At 37.5% G+C, this 17,851-nt stretch overlaps 1 protein-coding gene and 1 long non-coding RNA gene across 2 annotated transcripts; both read right to left on the reverse strand.

Moving 5' to 3' along the window:
• Window positions 1-457: 457 nt before the first annotated feature.
• LOC149257682 (uncharacterized) lies at window positions 458-841 on the reverse strand. The gene is made up of 2 exons (XR_016245968.1): window positions 674-841; window positions 458-590 (listed from the first exon to the last, which is right to left on the reverse strand). It is a non-coding gene; the product is annotated as an uncharacterized LOC149257682 (long non-coding RNA).
• A 2,368-nt stretch (window positions 842-3,209) lies between these two features.
• Window positions 3,210-6,912, reverse strand: LOC149257683 (uncharacterized). The gene is made up of 3 exons (XM_089382531.1): window positions 6,776-6,912; window positions 3,918-6,377; window positions 3,210-3,378 (listed from the first exon to the last, which is right to left on the reverse strand). Exons 1-3 carry the CDS (start codon window positions 6,910-6,912, stop codon window positions 3,210-3,212), a joined length of 2,766 nt encoding a protein of 921 aa, XP_089238657.1.
• Window positions 6,913-17,851: the final 10,939 nt, after the last annotated feature.

The raw sequence follows: 17,851 nt of genomic DNA on the forward strand, positions 1-17,851 counted from the left end.
GGCTTCCTGTCCTGTCTCTGATTTTGCTGGAGGTTTTTATCCATATAAATAGAGCTGTGCAATTTCAGACCTTACTAACTAATTTGAATCGTGTAATAAATGATGGAGAAAAACAAAACATGAAACACATGGGAAATAGACTAGGGAAAGTCGGGCAAGCATACAACACTAAGCCAATATAACAGATTAACTCATTACAACAGCTTATGACATGCCAATTTCACGCAGAAAAATAGCGTAAACACTTATACAAAATATGAAGAAGAGAAATGAAGGATAGCCATGTACCATTACACAAACAGTTTGATCTAGAAGTAAACTCTAAGATTCACGTCTTTCCTTTTGAAGAGGTAAAATCCTTTCTAACCAATGGACACATCAATCCTTCAGTTTCATTTGACTAAAATGGTACTAAGTGCTGATACTCTGTCTGCAGCCGCGTGCAGAAACATGATGCTCAGTGCATTAGTTAGTAGCTCTGTCTGCAGCCGGGTGCAGAAATATGATACTGCGCAGCATACTTACGCGCTGAACCTTCGGTTGCGATAACTGGTGGCTCATTCAAAAATGCCCAATTGCTCCTTGTCCACCTACATTGTATTCCAAACCAAAATAAGCCAAGACATTCATAAATCACTGCGGAAAAAATAAATGAATATATAGAGACACTTACCAGGCCTTGGCATTCTTCAAATTATCTAAATCATCTTTGGTAATTTGGCTGTGTGCAGCAACAGTAGTGGTGTGATAACCTGGGAAGCTCCTGCTAGTGTCCAGGCCAGTTGGGCGCTTGGCAGCCAACTTTAGGTCTGTAGCTCCTCTTGTCAAAGTTGCCTCAGATACCTATTCAGACACTGCAAATCATAACCTACAGCTATGATTTGCTGTATGTGCTTTTGTGAACATGGACATTGCAGTTGATAAGAAGAAATATCATATGACCATTCTCCATACAACTGTTAGATGATATGACAACAACATCCCTTCCACTTTTTTGTATCATTTAAATGATTTTTAATGCATCAGATTATTTTAGGATTGTGATTTTGGACATCAAGGTTTAGTTTATTTCTTTATTATGGTGGCTGTAATGATGGCTTCTTATCATTTGTAATCTTGAGATTATTGGACATGGTAAATTGATATTGGAATTGGATTTATGTCCATATCTGCAAATTTCTAAGCAATTGAGAGTTTTAGAAAACAGAGTAATATCAGTGTGCAACCCATTGTGAGTGTCTGGAGCATCTTCGAACGCTGAACATCCAAATGATATAAAACTCAAGTTTGTGAATGTGATGGAAGGGTAAAATGCTGACATGTTTTTGTTGTTTAATGTAGAAGGAATCTTGCCATTTGGGCTCTAGAGCCCAACCTGCTCTCTCGTATTGCAAAACACAGATCATTTAACCAACAAAAAGCACAGAGCAGTGGACCATGTATTGGATTGCAGAAAATGACAGCTGTGAGAAATCATTTAGTTTCTGTACAAAGTTTCTATGTCTCTAACTTCCACTTCATTCGATTCCAGCCAGACGATAGTGGGCATCCATCTTTGGTGTCTACTAAAAGGAATCAGAAATCACAATCACAAAGGTAGAGGCACCTTCATCTGAATCATTTTTGCAACTCATTGGGATACGTGGTTAAGTATGTGGACGAGCTGAAGACAAAAAGAACCATGTGTGTTATGATTTCATACAATATCTTTCAAGTTGGATAAAAAAAACCACAGAACTGTTCTATCAAGTACGTGAACCCCTGTAGTGGGGTATACTGCATTCAATGGAAAAACAATTCATCTCCACTTTAATGATGTTCGCCCTATTTCTTACGGATAGTAGCTCTGGTTAAATGATGTTAGTCTGTTTTTATATTGTGAAAAAAGATGTTACTTTGTTTTCATATTGTGAAAAAACTGATCACCCTATTTCTTACCAATAGTAACTCTGGTTTAATGATGTTACTCACCTTTCATAATGTAAAGAAAAAACGTGAATGAAGGGCGATAAATGCTTAAATGCTCATAGTGTAACTATGCTCTCCTACTATTTGTTACAAATAGTAGCTCTACTTTAAATGATGTGAAAAAAAGTGTATCAACGACTCCACTTTAATGATGTTCGCCCTATTTCTTACGGATAGTAGCTCTGGTTAAATGATGTTACTCTGTTTTCATATTGTGAAAAAAGATGTTACAGGACCTATACTTATCCACAATATAAGCCAACAGCTGTAATCTACAGTAAAGAATGTCAACTGAACAAACCTGTCCTCCAAAATGAAAATGATAGCACTTCTAAAATCCGAGTAAAGGCCCAAGAGCCATATGTAGACAATATGAAACTAAAATAACTCAACTCAGAAAACTTGGCACTCTAACATGCATCACCAAGCATGTGAAGAGCCCAGAATAAAAGAAATAGTTCATTATAAAGAAAACACATCTACTGTCAAGAACTATCCTCATCTACTATTTTAATTGCAAATATGAATCTGAAATGCATGAGACATGAAATTCCCATAAATTCCAGGGATTTGTGGTGATGGACGTGTGTTTTTTCTGAAGGAGAACCATAGTTTCTGTTTCAAAGCTGCATTGGCAGAAGGTACCAACTACTGGGCAGAGTTAAGTGCATTTTCGATACTGGAAAATTTAACAATTAAGAAAGGTACTGCTCAAATCCAGATACTGGGAGATTCAGAGCTAGTCATCAACTGGGTAAATGATAAAAAACAATATGCAGATTTTGACCCTATCAACACTAATAGAAAGAATTAAAGAGCTGAATGAAAATTTCCCTAATAGGTTGTTGTAAACATCGACCTATCTAAAGTGAGAAACGTGTTTCTTTATAAAAAAAGTTGTTGGTTGAATCATAAAACCCAAAACAAAGAGCAGTGGACCACGTACTTGAATACTCTTTGTTCATACAACAGAGAACAGTTCTATTAAGATATAACTAAACATGCCAGATATAAGTAAAGATATATACAATGAAAGTTTTGTTGGCTTGTAAGCATATGTACAATAAAAGCATTATGTAGAGATGTAATTGAGAATGAGCCGCTAATCATATATGCATGATGGGCCATGGCATCGGCAACACCAGTTAGTGTTTATTGTGGTGCCATGTTGTGCGAGCTGTTCCTGCAGGTGATGTCGCATCTGTCTGTGTGCATCCCTTTCATGGATGTGAATTGTAATCTTAAGTAGTTTCCTTATATTCTTTAACAACGTAATTGCTGGGCGCAAACGGTAAAGTGGCATGGATGGTTGTGGCAGGATCCTTGCCTGCATATCTTGTAATGTAAGTTCTTGTTGCTGGATTTCTTCGCAACACTCGTACAACTGTCGTAGGTAGCATGTATTCATACCTGTTGGCATCCAAAAAGGGAACACTGTAATTGACAATGAATATGTTTGACGATTTTGTTTGAAAATTCGAAATAAATTAAACGATTCCAAATGAGTATAAAATCATATGAAATTAAATGTAATAGCAAGAAATTTATGTGAAACTTCGGTATGTAGTGACTGGTGTTTACCATGTGGGTAATTCTGGAAGGCAGGTTGTATGATTGGCTAAAGTGTATTATCCTGGATAGATTTTGATGCAAGGAATGATTCCTCTTGCTGTCTACGCTTAAGATATGGATTCTTGTGCATTTGTGCAATGCGGGAGAATGGGAATGCTGGATTGATGTGTATGTCCGATAGTGACCGCACTCTTGAAATTGCAGTGAATGTTAGCCCTTGGCGTTCTCTGGTGCCGATGTCCACTGTTGCTTTGTCTAATGTCATTCCTTGTGACTTGTGTATCGTTAAAGCCCATGCCATTTGAAGTGGTATCTGACGGCATGCACCCCTTGTGATGGGAGGAATGGGTACATATGTTGGGTGTGAAATGTCCCACGGTGTTCCTCTGTATTGTTGAAAGTCAACAACCACAAAGGATGGTAATGCTGGGGGCTTTGAGTCAGTTGAATAAAATATTGAGATGACCTTCCCAAGCGCGCCATTGACAAGGCCTGCATGTACCCATAAGTTGCTGGTGAGCATAACTTTTTTTTCACTGCATAAGAGCACCTTTGCAGGTAGGTGCTCATCTTCTGTTGTAGTAGGAGTTTTCTGTCTTTGTTGTTCCGCAGAGCAAAGTGCTACTGGGATGTTCAATTGTTTGAGCATTTTCTTATTATGCAAGACAACTGCATTGTTTGTTGCGAATAGGTGCATGGACTCGCTGAATGTGCATTTCTCTTCATGTGTAAGAGAGGAACTTGTTCTTGACATTAGATGTTGCCAATCTTCAAGTGTAGATATTCCATTCCTAAGATTTGCAAGTATTTGCCGGAAAGCAACCTGGGACAAGCTAGCTCCTTGTTGACGGAAAACGGTTGAAAGTGTTATGAATATGTCGAAGCTGCGCCAAAGTGCAGTGCCACGCGATGTCCCAGCATATAAAGGAATGTCTTTTACAGGTGGGAGTTGGCCTAAATCTTCGACAAGGATAATTGAGCGATTACCAAATGGTGTATTCCGATGAAGAGGGAATGCCTCTCTTAGACGATCGTCAATGCGAGAAAGCATTTTTGGACCAATGAAGCTCATTTCGTCAATGAGGATGTATTCTACATGACGGAGTTGCTCTTGCAGGTGTAGGAGCGGCTGGCCTTCGAGAGGATGCATTGTCTGGATAGGGATATGAAGGGCAGAATGAATTGTGAGGGCATTTATGTTGAAAGCTGCAATGCCGGTTGGTGCAAGTAACAATAAAGGGTTTTTGTTGGCTGGCGAGTTTTCCACAAATGCTTGGTGAAGGCATTTAATCAAGTGGGATTTTCCTGTGCCAGCTGTTCCTTGTACGATGACCTTTCGTGGGGATTTTGGCGAAGGGGTTTTGAAGTGTGAAAAAACAGCGGTGAAAGCTATGCTTTGGGTAGGGGATAATGTATGCTCATGGAGAAGGTTGGAAAATGAATGATGTTGGTTTTGAATGGGTGAGCGGTTGATTTCAATGAAATTGATGGCAGTTTCTTGCAAGGGGGGAGGGACAGTATTTTGTGACCAATTGTGGTTGACATCGAAGTCGCGGTAGCCAATCATGTCGAGGTCATCAATTGCAATATTGTAACCTGGGTGTAGTTGAGAGAGGATTTTCCATTCATCCATCTGAATGGAATCAGGGGGGGTGTGTGGGGTAGGTTGATCTTCAGTAGGTGGGCTTTGTGGGTTTTCGGGTTTGCGATGGACATGCCATGGTGTATATGCACCCTTTTTTTGTTCCCAGTGTGCAATAATTTCTGCATCAGTTGAACCGATATCATCAGGGAGTGCTCGGAAGGGGAAATACAAGAGTAATTCACTCCAACAGAAGGTGGCATAAGAAGGATTAGTAGAGGAAGGAATGACATTGTAATGGGGCAAGACATGTACAATCATTGGGGGAAATATGTGTTTCCAGTGGTTGCTTCTCCGCTGGGTAGAATATGACCACGAGCGAGCAGCTTCAAGGAGGGGCAGTGCTTCTAGTGAGGCAGGCCTGTTCATATACGCAATGATAAAGTTTGGTGTCGAACCAGGATTTTCAGTAACTTGCGAAACACGTTTGAAAACAGCCCTGTTGACATTCAAAGAACGGAATGTACGGCTGCAAAGAGAGAGAGGTAGCTTTTGTAACATATGGCATATTTCTTGTGCAGCAATGTCTCTATCTGCAATGGTTTCTGTAAGGAGTTTCCGGATGACACCACTAGTAGGTGCTTCTGGAAGGGCACTTTGTGATAGTCGCGATAGCATTTGTCGGTAGCTCTCAGATCTTGTCTCTGCTTTTGTTGCATATTTTGAAATATATTTCAATACAGCATGGCGAGAAAGGACTGGTTGGCAATCAACCTTTGCTCTCCAAATAGAGAGTAGATCGGCGTTGTGAATATTCAATCTTTCATCATTGCGAGCAGGGACATAGGTTTTATGACCCTTATCATCAATGAAAAGTGAAGGAGTGGACTTCAATTCCCACGGTACTCCATATCGGCAGCTAAGCACATTGTCTTTCTTACGAAGACAGGAAGATTCATGACACTTTGTATGCCGTTGGACGCAGTTGACAAGCTCTGTGTAATCTTCAAATTGATTGGATGCGAATATTGCTGCTGTGTCAAGGAGACACGGGTTATGAATTGTTGACTGGTGAAGCGGAATAGTTCGGTGTTCTGCCTGACGTGGATTCCAAGCAGTTACGTAGTGGTCGAAATATTTCTGTGCATTAGCAACTTCCAATGCATTGTCCCAATCAAGTGTGTCCATGTCTGGTGCATTTTGTAGCCAAAGGAAGCCATGAATGTGTGTGGATCCTCTATGTTGCCATTCGTATCTGAATATAACATGAAGGGTACATTCAGTTAATACATGTATATGCAATGTATAAAATTAACGTAGAGGGATATGGATATTAAATAATACCTGCACCAGTAGTCGGTTGCATGGAGACCTTTTTGAAGGATTTCTTCAAGGAAAATTGTAAATCTACAATGCATATATTGGGCTGTTAGATGTGGGTTTTTAATTATGTTTTGGATTTTCCATTGGAAGGGGTTGACTGGAGTGGAATGAACACTTGTGGGCATGATCGTGTGCAAGTCATGCCATTTAGTATCAGCTGCACTGAGAGTGAAGAAGAATGTTGGGCTTCCTATTTGTGTGATCATGTCAGTCAGCTCAGATCGGCGTTTGTTCCAGAAAGACCGTGTTCCTCGTAGAGCTGACCCAAACCTCATTATTTGCTCTGGCAATCTTGAATCCGGAGAGTCATGAAGACACTGGCGTAGGTTTGATACCGTTGTTGACAAGTTGTTCTCAATGTACTTCTTCACGAAGACACTGGCTATTGCTTGGCTACGGTGGCGCATTAGAATGTTATAAAGATAGTAGCGGAATCTTGGGTGTTGGCCAAAGCGGTTATCATGGTAGTGAAGCAAGTGCAAAGCATATTCATGCATTTCAACTTTTGTAAGTCTTGGTTGCATGATCATTGCAATGCCTGTAGGGAAGAGTGTGGGGAATTCCATGGCAAGGAGGCCGATGATGTTGTATTCATTTATAGCGGTTGGAGATATTGGAGGCCAATCGATAGAGCTTGTTGAACTTGAATGGGTCGAGTGCAAATAGTTACAAATGTGGTCACGCTCGGTACATGAATTTGGGAGGACTGGAACGAAAGAAGAGGGTTGGATTTCTAATGGAGGTAGCATGACATCATCAGGATTATAAGTGGAATCAGTAGTGGTTTGATGGGGTTCAAAAGAGGAGGTGGTTACACTGTGGAGAAGAGAAGAAATGTCTGTAGGGAGATCTGGCAGCGTAGAAATTGTAGATGAATTCAATTGAACATCACGGTAGTAAGGGTCATATTTTATTTTGTATTCAAGGGCTGCAAGGACACGTGATTTGCAAACGTAGAATTCGTAAGCCTTTTCAGATGGATTTTGCCTTTTCACAATGAGGATGTCTAAGTCAGAGAGCATCCGGGGTAAGTATTTGGAAATACTGGTGATATCTTGAGGGAAGCTAATTGTATGGCCACTATATTTATATTGACCACCACAGGAATGAGTGACTTGTAGAATGGGGTTGACACGTGCGATGAGCATTTCTTCAACTTGGGTTAATTGGTGAAGGACATAGGGTTGTTCTCCAGGGTCCATGTTGTTTAGTTCAGAAAAACGATTGGTAGATTTAGATGATGCACAACGAAAACAAGAGAGTCTATTGTGGAAGAGCTTTGTTTTCATTCCTGGGTATGCTTCCTTGCATGTTGTGCAAACATGCAAGGTAGAAAGTCCATCAATCCTTTCTCGAAAGCGACGGTGTTCTTCGTTAAGGGGAGGGTTATATTGGATATGATGAACGTGTGCTGGGTTGGTTTGTATAGGTGGGAGAGCATTTGAGGTGGGAAGGGATGTAGAGGAAGTAGTAGGGTTTTTGTGCTGTTCATAAAGTAGTCGATGTCGTGCATTTATTCGATCCTTTTGTTGTGCATAAAGAATACGCTGCCGCTTGTTTTTGGCCGCAAGTTGATTGTTTGGTGGCATATCTAAACAAGTACAAGTAATAGTTGTTAGTTTTCGTAAAAAAGTAGTGCATGTTTGGTATCTCATTTTATTGGGTGCACATCCATTGTGAAATTGGAACATTATATTTTGAACATAGATTTAAATTTTTTTTAGTTCAACATCGGTGAAGATAGGTAGATTAGGTAGAAGGGAAAACATGCAATTAGGAATGCTATGAAATCATATGTTATTTCAGTATCTCTATCATTGAGAGGAGAGAAACAAGATTCAAAATATTTCGTTCCCTTTTCTTAAAAAAAATTTTGTTTCACATGTTTGAGCGATAAAATGAATAGCTTAGCAAGCAAGGGATCAATGTGTAGCATGTAGAGAACGAACGAGACACATATCCCTTTTCTTAAAAAAAAAATTGTTTCACATGTTTGAGCGATAAAATGAATAGCTTAGCAAGCAAGGGATCAATGTGTAGCATGTAGAGAACGAACGAGACACATATGTAGTGACTCTTTACAAATGTTGATATTTATATTACGTAAAATGTAAATGGCAAACATACATATGTTGGAATGACTGGAAGAGAGTATTTGCAATGAAAACTACAGGTTTCATCATAATAACATGGGTGTGTAATTTACAAAGATGAGACAATTAGTTGTGTGGAAATGTTTGTTTATGTACAAACAGGCGTGGTAGATGAAGCCCTAAGAAAAAGTTCACAGGCGGCGAACAATAGGTCGTTTTGAAGCGGACAGTGCTTGAATGTCAGTGAGCGCTTCCTTGCATGCAGAGGCATATTGAATTTCCTCTGAATTGATCAGTATTGGTTGCAAGCGTTGAACACCGTTGAAGTAATCTGTTTTAATGGAAAGTGTTAGCTGGAAGCGGTGCCCTGAAATCCGGCCACAAATTTCCTGTAGATCAGTTGGTTCGATAGAAAGTAGGAACAGGTCTTTAGCCGTGATGCCCATGAGCTCGTTCCCTGCATCATTGAAAACTGTGACGTTCTGTAGATTCCCGGTGTGGTCATGTAGCTCAATTTTGAGTTTGTAACGGTAGTCGCATTCTGGGAAGTCACCGTTACATTTTGTACAATGCCAAAGATTGTTAGAATGCTCCACAACCTTCTTCATGCATTGTTTGCCATTGAAATCTAGTGGACATGCTAGAAAGTAGAAGTCATCCATATGAAGAGCAGTAATTGTTGCTCGAACTGAAACCCAGATTGCTTTATCAGAGGGCTGCATGCCAGCAATTTCATGAAACGTCTTTCGTGGAAGGGCACGTTTCGAAGCAACACCATAGTTTCTACTCAAAGATGGAGAAGAAGAGCTATAGCCGGTTTCACGGAACCATGCATGTAGTTGTTGAGTTTCTTCAACCTGTGGATTTATTGTGAGAGTGCCCGTTGGTATTGTCCCTATTGTGGTGCCATTAAATTCAGACACGCGGCCTCCTTTGATTGCAAGAATTGGTGGGTTGTCAAAAGAGTAGAATTCAGAAAGATGTTGTCCGATATAATCACAGTGGTCTCCCCATAATGTTACATCAATGCTAAAACCCGACATGTCCTTTAGTACGAGTGTTTTCCTTAATGTCTCACTTCCATCTTTTCGTCGAATTGTTGATGCAGGTGACGTGGAAGTAACAACACCAATGACATCTACATTTGTATTTGGAGTTGCATTTCTTACTTCAGCAATATTCTTGAAGTGAAAGCTTTGGTAGGGAAACGTTGGATCATCTGTAGGACATGGATTGATAATGGAAGCAGCAGACGAGTAAATCTCCCATTTGTTCTTGAGGTGGTTGTAGTTTGGATTTGCTTCTCTCACTGTGCCATTTGATACAATGTATAGTTGCCCAACCTGAATTAGATTGTAAAGAGATTCGGCCAGTTCAGCAAATGCAGAAAGGTGGATCTCTTCCTTATCACGGTTGATAAGGTCAAATCCGAAAACTTTTCCTGAGCCTCGCACATTGTTGTATGCCTTCAATGATGTCTTCGCAGATGCTCTACCTTGGATAGACCAATACTTTCGGTAAGGGTTGAGTGTCGTGAATGGAATTGTTGTAGTTGTTGCCGTAGGTGGTGGAGTAACTAAAGAGGGCAAGGTATCTTCAGCTGACAAAGAGCTAAATTGGGCTGAACCTGCCTGTGCATGTTGCAGCGTCGATGTGTCCTTCATCAATGCTGCTGAGCGCTTCACAACTTCAAGCTCGACGAATCGGATGGACCTTATGTAAACAAGTAAGAAATGAATTAATAAAGATTCCATTTTCCTTATTTTGATGCAAAAAACGGCTAGGCGGGTAAAAGTAAAAGAGGGTGATTTCAAATGGTGGGCCTTACGAGGAGTTTTGGAGCACTGTGCAAGCTGCTTTTTTGAGCAGAATTATTGATCCAATTTGGATGTCTCCAGAGACAACTTGTGGGCCATATGCGGATGGTAGAAAAGTCTTATGTTGATGTGCTCCATCAGATAGAGTAATGTGGAAGTGCGAGGATGTTGTTTTCAATGAGGTAACGGAACCTACATCGATTATCTGAAGTAGTGGTTGAATCTCGGTGCAACCATTCAGCAATAGAGGAATGGCATTCGGTGTCAAGGTTGTCTCCATAATAGAACAAGAGGTTTCTTTTTCCCGTGATAGGAGTACCTGCAATTCATCAATTTCACCACAATACAGATTTATAGTCAAAGAAGATGTGACATGAATGCGGAATCTAATCTAAGAAGGCTAACTGTTGATGGGCAGTTTATATTTATTTGCAGCTTGGCCAACCCATCTAAATGCAGCGATCTGGAGAAGAGGAGTAAATCAATTCCCATTTTATTTTTGTACAAAGTTAAAAAGAGGCAAATGGAGTATGATGTGAAAGGGGAAAGGATGTGGGCAGTTTCAATATAATTTTAGCCTTACTAACTTATGTAATTTCATGCACTGAAATGAAGGGCTTCCGATGACCTCGCCTCCTACCTATCCTTAGGTGTGGACAATGGAGATTTGCTCTAAAAATGTGTGCTCACACCATGTTTTGTCTATTGGTATTGTTAGTATGTTAGTTTCTTATGCACCACACATGCAGAATTCAGAGGTGAATGACATGTGTTGAAGAGAAATAGGGAGGAGCCTCAGCCCAATAAATAGATAGATCATGAGAACATGCCCCTACTACGGACTGTGTTCTCCTTGAAGACCAGCAAATGTTGATGTTGGAGACATGTTCACCACAGAGGAAAGTAGGGGTGAGTGCTTAACAATTGCGCTATCAATTCCCATTTTCTTTTTGTACAAAGTTAAAAAGAGGCAAATGGAGTATGATGTGAAAGGGGAAAGGATGTGGGCAGTTTCAATATAATTTTAGCCTTACTAACTTATGTAATTTCATGCACTGAAATGAAGAGCTTCCGATGACCTCGCCTCCTACCTATCCTTAGGTGTGGACAATGGAAATTTGCTCTAAAAATGTGTGCTCACACCATGTTTTGTTTATTGGTACTGTTAGTATGTCAGTTTCTTATGCACCACACATGCAGAATTCAGAGGTGAATGACATGTGTTGAAGAGAAATAGGGAGGAGCCTCAGCCCAATAAATAGATAGATCATGAGAACATGCCCCTACTACGGACTGTGTTCTCCTTGAAAACCAGCAAATGTTGATGTTGGAGACATGTTCACCACAGAGGAAAGTAGGGGTGAGTGCTTAACAATTGCGCTGACAGAACAGGTGTTAAGTGAGGATGATATTGAAACTACTTAAAATCGTTTCAACTTAAGCCCCGTACTGTAAGGGGGAAAGTTGGAAGAAAAATATCTTGTTTATCCATTTACAAATGTTGTCTGCCATTTGTGTTTGCATTGCGACTCCTGCAACTACAACTATAGCCCAATGGTTTTGATTTGGAGACTTTTAGGTTTCAAAAGCATATACACCATATTTGTTAGGTGCCCAAATTCTAGCCCTAGTTGTGTCCTGGAAAAACAGGAAAATATGCCTCTGAACAAAATAGGGAGCAGCCTGCAGGTAATGTTGAACAAAATTTAAGCAGCTAGTACAGACCTCCCAAGCCATGGTGAGAACATACCAGTGCCTAATAAACATGGAATTATATCAACTCGATGTCAAAGTAAAAGTTCTAGCATGGCTGCAGGCATATACACTGGCAATCAAGGCACCATGGGTATTATTTTGTTGGTCCTAGTGACACACAGAGTCCTCCAAATCAGCTCGACACATTACTTATTGCACAAGTGAAAACATATTCTCACCGATACAGAGCATTACATGCAAATTATTTCCTCAAATAACTCTTAATTTCAAGGTAATAACTCTTAATTTCAAGGTACTTAGTTAAATTGCCACTACATGTGTGAGAATGATTTTCCTTGAATTTCGCTTTCTGCAAAGTGTTCACTGTTTTGCTTTCTTATGGAAAGTTCAACAGTTTCTACACAAAATTTATCCTCAACTGTTTTCTGACAAGTAACCTTTCATTTAAGAAGGCAGTGTCTACGCAAAATAGCTTCAAACCTAAATAGAACAGAAGGTGCAAATTTAGAAATGCAATACTGAGTCTGTCCTTTACATGCCTGCAAGGCGAATAGTACCAAGGTTTTCTTAATAATATCCTACATACATTAAGGGCATTTTGATTCGCTTCCAAAACCCACTTCAATAAAGATGAACATTGAAGTTGGCTCATATTGTACGAGATGTCAGTTTTATTTTATCTTGTGTTAGAACTTAGAAGCATGAATATTAGTGCTTTTGATCTCCTTTGAGAGTGTGGTGATTGAATAAGGATCACGAGTCACTGTTTCCGGTAAAGCAAATCTAGGAGAGAAAACGCATATTGTCCCAATTGAAAGCATCTGGTCTGATTCTGCAGATTCCAAAGAAAAGCTCTTGGATTTGTTAGGAAGTGTGCATGACACAACTGGAAAGGAAGATCTGCTAGGTTACCTAGAATGCAAGTTTTATAGAAGGTAATTCTAGAAATGCCATACATTCCCATCTTTACAAGTACTACAAGCTGAGGACCGTTCAATACGTCTCGAATCTTAGCCACTTCTGATATATTTTCAAAATTTCCTGCAGGTTGCTGTTGAACATGGCTATAGCAAGCTGGTATTAGGACTCTGCGCATCAAGGATTGCAACACATGTGGTTGCCTCAACGGTAAAGGCATGGAGACTGTCTATTCTCTTGTGTAGTTAATGTTTTGTTATGTATCCTTTGTATGGATGACCTAATATTGTAGAGAATCACCAACGTCCAAAACCCACTTAATAACGGATCATTGCAGACTTCCATTAATTTTTGTCATAACGCTGTAAAAAAGCATCCATTATATTAACGAAGAATTGTAGACTTGCAGTAATTCTGTTATAAGGTTGTCCTCTACGCAACTCAAGAGGGCATCCTTCTTACAGCTTATATTAGAATAACTAATCAGCTAGTGTATCCCTACTGAAGGAACACCATCCATCAATGGACAATCGTGCAGTGTATAAAGAAAAAGGTTGAGAGAAGAATAGAAAGAACCTAATTGTAAAAATAAGAGAACTTGCCATCTGATGCCAAGCACATTGTATTCAAGCTATTACCTTAAATCCTTTTTAGTGATAAAAATTAGGTTCAAAATAAGCTCATGGGTTAGATTGAATGGCTGAGTGCTTTGAACTTACAAGTTGGTGGTCTCAGGATCAAGTCCCTGGGCTGGTCACCGTAAATGAAGCTTTGAATTTTTTTGAAATAAAACGAAAGTTTTGGGGAAAAAATAAAATACTAAAAAGAAAAACAAATAAGCTAACTACCTTCTATACTGAGAGAAGACATATGGATTCCACAGCTCGTGTGTAGCAGCACAGTAAATCAACATGTAAAAGGTCGTGTTTCTTTCTGTGAGCATAAAAACTCACCAAAAATACATTTCAAGAACTGACCCAGAAACAAAAAAATTGAGCATACAATAAATATATGTAGAGGGCATATCTTATGTTCATTCAAGTTTGGGAACAAGGCCATGGCTCTTCTGCAAACCAACATGTCAATGTACATCTCTTGGTAGATAAAGATTGAAACTTCTAATAAATGAAGGTACAGGTCGCAGTGCATGCCTGCACTGATTCAAATGTCAGAATGCAAAACGCTGTTGGGAGACTATCAAATTTTTCCAGGCTAGAGGCTGGACAGATGTATAAACATTTTTTGGTTCTAGTCTACAACGGAACATCCTGATTTAATTCCTTGCAGTACTCTGTGCCACATCTTAACCAGAGGTAAGTACATCAGTTCAGTGGTTTCCACCTCAGGGGTGTTGTTGGACCAAGGAAGCAGGTCTCTTCGGACCATTCCTAATACATCTCTTGAGTTTAAAAGGAAGCCCTTACCAACAAAGAAGGTAATCAGAAGCAGTTACCAGTACAAATGTTCTTGATATTGGTAATCAATTGTTTTAGCCTGTGTAGTGTATACGCAATCATGTACATTGGCATTTCAAAACGGCTTCGCAAGTAAACCCCCAAAATTACCAAGGGTTTAGGGTATAAATCAAACAAAGAAGAGCAATAATATTGATATTTGCAGGAAGGGTTTAAAAGCATTGCACATTGTTGGTAGTTTGAAACAGAGTCTGACCTGAAAATTGAGCACGATGCTGTCCGATACGATCCAGAGACTAAATGACAGAGATATGTGAAAAGCGACTCCGCAATGGTATGCCTGAGAGTCTGACCTGAAAATTGAGCACGAGCAATTTGTGAACAGTAAACGGATGTGTAAATAGTGATAGGTAAGTAGTGCACAACAGATAAGACAGCAAAACCTGGACAGATAACACAACAAAAGCTGGAGACATTATTGCAGCAGTGAGTGGAAAAGCAGAAAAACATTATTGCAGAGGGCGTGGAAAAAACATGAAGAGCAAAAAATGGATGGATTGTCGATGAACCGGGTGTTTTTTGTTCCGCCAGGCGCGGGCGCATCGTCCAGCTATGCCAAGGCTCAGTCAGTGAGGCGGCATCCATGAATACCTCCGCCCCTTCTTTGCAGGGAGGCCGATATGCAGGTAATGAGCTGTCGTAAAAACCCGCTAAGTCGTTTCCTGAACAATTACGGGAAAAAATGCCCACTCCGCCAGGTGTCAAATGAGAATCAAGCCTGAACAAAGACGAAGTTCGCCAGGTGTCAGCGTGAGAAGGAGAAGGACGACGAAAGGTCCCTTTCAAAGGAAGGCCTATCGGCCTAATTATAGTATATTATGAAGTGAGTTTTGATTTTTTTGAGTATGTGATATTGATAAGTTATGATTTTGGTCTATGGTTTATAAATTAGAAATTTTTATCTTAAAGTAAGAGTAAATCTTCATAAATAAGAATCTTTGTTCTATGTCATATATTAAAATTTTTATAATTAATAATAATACTAATAAAGTTATAATTCAATTAGCTTTTATGATTTTTGTAATTTTAGCAAAACGAGATGTATTATAAAGTAAATGTTTTGATGTTTATTATAAACATCAATCCATAATAAGCATCAAACAATAATAAACATCAAAACACTTTATCATGCATCTCAACTTGCTAAAAAAAAAACTAAATTATAACTTTAATTAAAATAATAATAATTATCATTAATGATAAAAAAATATATATATATAAGATAAATATATATACATTGTAAAAAAAACATGTCACGATTAGATTCTCCTCTATTTTACTATGAAGACTATTATAATACTATGGCTTATCCATACCACATGCTAAAAAAAACTAGAACTCATTTCATATGACATTATTTTAATTAGTGAATTTAATTAAAAGGAAAAAAACAACACTTTGGAAATAAATTTTAGTTTTTGATTTGTGTATACTATTAAGAATATTCTACAATATTCTGTAGAGGTTAAATCCCTACCATCCGCCTAATAATTATTGATAATTATATTAAAATTCTAGAAACATATTCCAAAACAAAGGCTACATAGTAGCTAGTACCTACGGCTTAGCTTAAATATAGTTTAATGAAAACAATAATAAAGACAAAGGTTTCATCACAAAAATAAAACAACTAATAAACATTGTATTGTTGAATGCCATTACCAAAAATTAAGAAATATGATTAACTAATATTGTTTATTAAAATATATATATTGTGTGTTTTATTTTTATTAATATATATAATTGTTTATAATTTAATTTATTAAAATATGCTTAATATAATAACAAGTCACCTAAAATTGAAAATATAGTGAAAAATTATAATCATGAAAATAGGCATAATAGAAAAGGAATTAAAAGAAAAGAAATGAAAAGAAAAAAAATCAAAAAGTTAAATATAAAAGAAATAAAACAAAAAACAAAAAATTATTAACTAACAGAAATGGAAGTACTAAACAATCTATAATAAAACCTCAACCAATCACTTTACAAATAAATAAATTTCAATAATAATAAAAATTGAATTCTTAATGTTAAACTATAGATAAACATCATAATTTTTTGGTCAAAGACAAACTAATACCCAATCAAAAACAAAATTAAATATGCTATACCATACCTTCAACAAATATAATAATAAATAAATAAATAAACAAAATTATAAATGTACTTTTATACCACATAAAATTATCATAATTTTATCAATAAATATTTACAATTCTATAAATTTTACTAGAAAATAATATTATGGAACTTCTACGTTTTATAAACATATTTAAAATTATAAAATTATAAATACTAAAACTTAATCATCATACACATTTAAAAATATCGATAATTTTGTAATTAAAACAGTCTTATGAATATTAACAACCAAATATAATGAACAAAATTATTATAATTATTAAATTCTAAACTTTAAAGAAAAAATTGCATTTATAAATATTATTATTAAAATGTAATTTAACTAAATTATTATATAGCCATTATATATTCTTGGCCAAAAACCAACATTAAAATTATATGTATATCATTTAAATTTAAATATCAGAGGAAATTTATAGTTTTAATATATATATATATATATAATATTTTTTTTTTCTTTTAAATAAAAGATGCTTATTTATATAAAGATGGACAGTTTTAATGTTAATAGATTTTTATTTAAGTGAAATTTTGAATTTTTCTCAAATGTTTGGAGTACCAATTTTGTTAGCAAAATCACATTTATTGGATTCGTTAAGTTTGCTCAGTTTTTTGGGCGGGGTTTCATTTATTTTGGTCACCTTCGACTCCACGAGGATTGTTATTTCTATGATCCTATGGTTGTTGCTGGATGATTTTCTAGAGTTTTATTCTAATTGACATCCAAATATGATTGTTAATAGTTTTGTTTTTAGGGAACTTACACCCGAGGCTTTCGTCTCTGGTCCAACGGGAATGGGAGAATTTCATAAATTTCGTAGCCTTTAAGCTTTACTGCCTAACGAACCTATAATTATTCCTTGTGTGTGACCCAATGGCGTGGGATATCGATTACTAAGTATTAAGTATTATCTAGGTTAGGCTTATATCTTTTGTTGAGTTCCGAGGCTAATTTGCTTCGAGCAAATCCCTTCCTTCAATAGTAATAATTAAAATGCATCCATTTATCTTCGAGTGAGTGAACAAATCTTAAAGAGGTCCCATTTATCATACTTGACACCATTTTTTTCATAATTAAGAATCTAAATATATCTAGAATTCCATTTAGGTGATGTAATTTTGTCATTCAGGACTATTTTTAAGTATATAATGTGATAAATAGAAAATAGTAGAGGTAAATTT

This window comes from Pinus tabuliformis, chromosome 6 (genome assembly GCF_031772625.1).
Source record: "Pinus tabuliformis cultivar Carrire ecotype Pingquan chromosome 6, CPIR1, whole genome shotgun sequence".
In the NCBI taxonomy this organism is placed as follows: Eukaryota; Viridiplantae; Streptophyta; class Pinopsida; order Pinales; family Pinaceae; genus Pinus; species Pinus tabuliformis.